This window comes from Festucalex cinctus, chromosome 1 (assembly GCF_051991245.1).
Source record: "Festucalex cinctus isolate MCC-2025b chromosome 1, RoL_Fcin_1.0, whole genome shotgun sequence".
Taxonomy (NCBI): domain Eukaryota; kingdom Metazoa; phylum Chordata; class Actinopteri; order Syngnathiformes; family Syngnathidae; genus Festucalex; species Festucalex cinctus.
In genome coordinates this window covers 38,180,036-38,186,035 of record NC_135411.1, presented here as the reverse complement: position 1 = coordinate 38,186,035, position 6,000 = coordinate 38,180,036, and the positions used below count along the sequence as shown (strand labels likewise).

The window sequence follows — 6,000 nt, the reverse complement described above, 5'->3', positions numbered from 1 at the left end:
CAGAAAGATACTGGTAACTTTCCAAATTTTACAACTTGTAAAATGGTCATTTTATGGGAATTGTCTTGGAACAGTATCAGTCAAAAAAAACATTTTGCTGCTTTAAAATGTTCCTTTCTGTAAAAATATCAATCGAACACAATTGTGGACTTAAATCAGTGAAGTGTGTGCTACACGGCTTTTTCAGGTAACATGTCAACTTTTTGGAAGAACAAATAATGGAACAAAATATTGCATTAGACTGTACTGTATTTAATTGTGTGTTCCAGATACGGAGGAGCTCTGCAAAACTTGACGCTCAAGCTGCCTGTCACCATCAACAAATTCTTCCAGCCAACTGAAATGAACTCGAATGATTTCTTCCAGCGTTGGAAACAACTTAGCCAGTAAGTTTGGGCCCAGTATTAGGTGTGACCATAACAAAAGATTATAAAACCAGAGAATTGAATGTTCTAGCAGTCTGGTTACAAAGAGAGAGAGAGAGATTTTTTAGATGTATTTTGTTAGCCAAAGGCTAAAGAAGCAAATTTTAAGGTGATGAATGATGTTAATCCTTGTGAGGATTTTTATGAGACCGAAGTTTAATGTAGACCAAATATGCTCTGTTTTTTTTTTTTTTTTGCAACTCTGATAAAGGGACTTTGATTGAGACATTTTTTTTTTTTTAATGTACATACACTAAGATATTTTGGGAAACATTTCAGTGCTGGATTTCAGAGGACCGTGATTCACCCACACTGGAATTTAAGGGTAATAAATTTGGGATGATGATGCAAAACAGAAAAAGGAAAATGATGCTTAATGCTTTGATAATAATGGCAAGAGTTTATTCATAGATGTAGTTCTATGGAGAAAGATTTGGATGCAGGTTTTTGGATTGAAGGAAAACAAAAAAAAAGTGTTGTGTTACTTTCTTTAGGTTAACTAGTAAAGCTTTTATATTTACTGCCATCAGGCCTCAGCAAGAAGCACAAAAGATTTTCAAGGCCAACCACAGCATGGACACAGAAGTACTCAAGGCTAAGGTATGTCAATATTCTCTTTGTGCCTCCTCTCAATAGTTGTTTTGTCTTCATACTGTGTGTATCTCCTTCATTAATTTGTTAGTGTTTTTTTTGTTTTGTTTTTTTTTGGAAGGGGGGGGGCAATGTTAGTCAAAACTTCACTCCACTACTTTAACCATGACTCTTGATAGCACTGAATTTGTTGTTGCTTTCTTGTAGCTACTGGGATTAGGAGCGGCCTTGCTGGACAATGTCGATCCAAACCCGGAGAATTACGTGTCTGCTGGAGTGATCCAGACCAAGGGTCAGCAGGTTGGCTGCCTGTTAAGACTGGAGCCCAACGCCCAGGCACAGGTACAACAACGTACAGATGTGTATAAAACTTTGGTTTACCAGGTTTTCCTGTGTTTTTTTTGGAGCATATATAGGTGATTCGCTTACTGTGCAGTGGGAAGCCCATGATTCTCGCAAAGGCTCATGGGACCAGGGATAAAATAAGAGATGTCAAATTTTCCATTGACGTAGTAGGACAAGCACATTTCCATTGTGCTTGTATCCTATTCAAATGCCTGAAAAGAATCCAGATGATGTGCAGACCATATAGTTTAAGTGTTGGTATAGTAAAATTCCTGCTGGCTTGGAAAGACAGAATGTGTCATTGCTGTGCCACCAACTTGTCTAATCTCTCCCTGGCCGCACTAAAGCTAGTTAGCTATCCACTCACTGTACAATTTTAGAAGCCTTGGCTGAATTTCAATTGAAACAATTGAAGTGCTCGCCCTATACAGACTGAGTGAAAACCACAACCTCGCCCACTGAATCTTTGCCTTTCCATTTCGGTAGAGGATTTCCTTTATTCTCCATCACGGTCTTGAACACAAAATTACTAGATTTGAAAATAGAAGAAATGTACAATGTATTATGGGGCAGTTTAACGACATTCCATTCAGTCATCCCTTTGTCCACTATGCCCAACATGTCACAGTTTTAGTCAGATCACATTAGGCCTGCACGATATACCGTGTGAACATCGCCATCGTGATGTGCGCATGCGCGATAGTCACATCGCGGGACGTGTGATGTATTTATTTATTTATTTGAACATGCAACCATTTGTTTTACTTCATAAAAGCTGCAGTTACGCCATGTTCCGTGTAGCCTGCCTCGCTAGTCTCCCTCCCTCCCTTCCTCCCTCCTGCCAGTCACTCGCCATTGTTGCCGCATCGCGTCCAAACAGCATCGACAAATCACGGACCTTTTACTTGGCGAAAGACACGCTAACATTCATTCAACACCGTCACTAAAGAAGGGTTAAAAAATATATATATAAAAAAAAAAACATCCACACGTTCGACAAGCGGTATAAAATGCCAGATAGACAGACAATGCTGTACAGAAACATGGTGAGGGCAGTTGCCTTAAACGAGTTAACCAGGCTGTGTCTTGCAGTTGGTAAGTTAATAATAATAATAATATTAATAATCATAATAGTTAAAGTGTCTCATTTATGGTCCAGACAAATCTCATCACATTTAAGATATGGCTTAGCACCTAAAAAGTAACTTGTTCTTAGACAATTTCATTCTATTATAATACTATTGATGATAATATTTAATTAGAAATCAGACAAATATTTGTGGTAAAATGTAGAGTTTTTGAATTGGAATAAAACATAGTAGTAGTTCACCCCCAAAATGACTTTTTTGTTTTGTTTGTTTTTTCGGTTGATTATTCATGCCATTGAGACTTGAGTACAGTACAGGTTTTTTTTTTTGTTTGTTTTTTTTGTTTGTTTTTTTTGTGTGTATTTTTCACATTCCTAACACAAAAATTGGATTTGGAAAAAAAATAAATAAAACAAATACCCCCACCCCCACCCCCCGCATTCATTACAATGGAGACGAAATACAATGCACATTTGATATTGTATGAATACAAATGGTGTCATGTTGCGTTAACCTCTTCGCAAATAGAGCTATTCAAGTCATCTGGTGAGAAGTCTTCTGTTTTTAATATCGCAATATATATCGCAGACAACAAAAAAATCGCAATGTCAGTTTTTTCCAATATTGTGCAGCCTTAGATCACATTCAGAAAAAAATCTCTGATATTGGATTTTGTTGAACAACTTTTCTGATGCATTTCCATTTGGGATCCATTGTCATCTCTTACCATGCATGCATTTGCAGTTGAATACATGTCTGTGTGTGCACAGATGTACCGACTGACTCTGCGCTGCAGCAAGGACTCCGTGTCAATGCGTCTCTGCGAGTTGCTGGCCCAACAGTTCTAGAATATTCGGAGTTGCAGAACTTTATCAAGACCAGTACTCCCTCTCCTCCCCCGACCAGCGAGTCCGCCCCTCTCCTGCCACACTTCTCTTCCTCCTACCAACAATGGTTCTTTATTACAAAAAACAAACAAAAAAAAGGTGTAACCTACATAAGGGAAAAAGCTGTCACTGTTAGCAGCGGTGACCATATTATTGTCATTCTAATTCAAGTTCATCTTCGATTTGTTTATTAACATAATGCTACATTATTTTATTTTTTTCTTTATGGTGTTGACCTGTGTAGCTGGTGTGTGCGGCCAGGACTGTGCGAGTGTATGTGTGTGCGTGCGCGCGCGTGTATCCCACAGTGTGCTGTGGTGGTCCTATTCTGCTTTATCCTGGCTGCTATGTATTAATAATGCTATATGTACAGTGCGTGTGCGTGCATGTGTGTGTGTGTTGATTTATTATCAATCAATTGGTCGATCATTCCTTGAATTCAAATGGGGGGGATGATACACATGGACCCATATTCTTGTCCACAGCCGCACACACGTGGTTCCTCGTCGGGGTCCAAAAATGAAGGGAGACCTGAAGGTCCAGCACTCTAATTTCAAGCATTCCCCTTGATCATAGGCCAGTGAAATTGCACTTAAGGCTTTTGGGATCCTCTGTGAGACCCTCCAGCATGACCGGCCCATCCCCCTTGTGGGAATAAACTGATTCCTCTCCTGGGGCTCCGTAATGAGTAGCCCTACATTTCATTGACCTTGATGGTTGGTTTGTTTGTTTGTTGACGTGTGTAAATATGCCACAGTGTGTTACTTTATTGCTTTCATTGACATTCCCATCTGGAGGTTGGCTTCAATGATCTTTCCCGGGCTGCCCGTCCGTGTAGACGAATTGCAGCGAACGGGATGGGATGTGAGGTGACTGACACAGGGTCGACATTTTCAGAGTTGAAACAGTTAGGACTTCCTGTACTCACTGCCTGGAGGGATGTCCAGGTGGAACGTTAGCTTAACATTGTTTCCGAAGAGATGCTTAATTGCCTTTTTGGGGCCTTTTTTTTTTTTTTTTTAAATTGAACACTTCGCTTCTAAGGATAATGTATTCAAACCTTGTCTTTACCCATCAGATAAAATAGTCCTAATGATGCGAATACACCGATATTGACTTGATGTGCATACAGAATCTTCTCAGTCGAAAAATGAATCCAGACACCTCCAAATATTTCTATTCACAGATCCACAGCTCTGATATTCTTTGTTGGGCTTCCTCTTGCACACAGCAGCAGCAGCATTGTTGTGGAAGAATACTAGTTGTCCATTCTAACTACAGGGAACTCTGTTTATGTGAGGCTGGAAGCAGGAAAGGAGAAGAAATCCTTTCAATATTTCGGGGACATTGTCGCATTACAATCTGTGGCTGCACGGCAATCACAAAACGAAAGCTTAGTCATTTTTTGCCATTCTGTGCGCGTGTGTGTTTGTGTGTGCGTGTCTATGCAGTATCCACTAGCTAATGCAGCCTCATGTATTGATGTTAAAAAAATGTCCAATACCTGTGTTAGAATTACAATTACTCTGTAATGAAAAATGTGAAAGTAAAACTATGCCCTATATCAGACATGATGTTTCCTGTGTTCACTGTTGCACTCCAACAGCATGACATCATTGAGTCCTAGGCAACAGAATGTCAAAGAAACAATAGGTCAGCAGTGGTCAGGCATTCAGATGCACAAAAGCCTTTCTGAAGTCAAGTCTTAATTTTCATCATTCTGTGCTACAAGTTAGAATGGTATTGTTTCCAATTTCCTCAATCGATTCGATTTCGATTCACAAGAGTTCAGTTCAATTCGATTTTGATTTTTTTTCCCCGATTTGATTCACTTCAGTTCAATCCGATATTGATTAATTATGGAACATCAATTCTTAATATAAACGGCATGATAATAAAACTCCGCAAACATTCAATTTTGTGGAGGTAGTACCTGGTTAAATGATTCATTTCTTGATTAATAGTAATGCGTTATGATACTTGTAGCTTAAGTATTACACCAACATTCACACCAGTATGGTTCATAAGTCAATAATTGTAGATATGAAAAATATTCTGAATTGTCATAAAGTGCAATAAGCCAGGTTATTCATAAATGTAAGAAAATACTTTTAAAATCATGTGAACAGCAAAGTTCAAGGAAATATACAAAAAAAATGTGGCCTTTAAAGAGATATTGATTGAACCATTTTCAGCAGTAAAAGTTTCATATTTTGGCCTGAATTCATTTGATAACTTCATTATTTTTCACGTCCAATTAATACCTTTAAAAACTATTTTTTCATCTTGCTGTCGACTGATGATCACCTGTGCTGAGGAAGTAGGTAACAGCCAATCATGGCTCACCTGTTTTCTGGGGTTTGTCAGCAAATTGAGCCATGATTGGTCGCTACCTACTTCCTCAGCGCAGGTGATGTCATCTTTAGTCGACAGCAAGTAAAAAAAAACAACTTTTTAAAGGTATTCATCATACATGAAAAATAATTAAGTTAAATCAATTCTAGACAAAATATTGACTTTTTACTGCTGAAAATGGCTCTATGAGTTAAGTGTCCCTTTAAATTTATATTTTCTTGTTAATTTATGGGGGAAAAGAGATTAAAATAATCGATTCATGGTTTTATGAAACAATACTACACTCAAAGGAAAATTGATTTGATATTG

The 6,000-nt window shown here is 38.3% G+C and overlaps 1 protein-coding gene across 2 annotated transcripts in view; it reads left to right on the top strand.

Annotated features, from left to right (window-relative positions):
- ap2a1 (adaptor related protein complex 2 subunit alpha 1) overlaps positions 1 to 4,905 on the top strand; it is a 28,752-nt gene extending 23,847 nt beyond the window's left edge. For both annotated transcript variants that reach the window (XM_077534535.1, XM_077534526.1), the window contains 4 exons: positions 270 to 386; positions 956 to 1,025; positions 1,224 to 1,358; positions 3,220 to 4,905. In XM_077534535.1, the coding sequence (XP_077390661.1) occupies positions 270 to 386; positions 956 to 1,025; positions 1,224 to 1,358; positions 3,220 to 3,297 (400 nt within the window). In that variant the 3' untranslated portion in view covers positions 3,298 to 4,905. The remainder of the gene's footprint in view (positions 1 to 269; positions 387 to 955; positions 1,026 to 1,223; positions 1,359 to 3,219) is intronic.
- Positions 4,906 to 6,000: the final 1,095 nt, after the last annotated feature.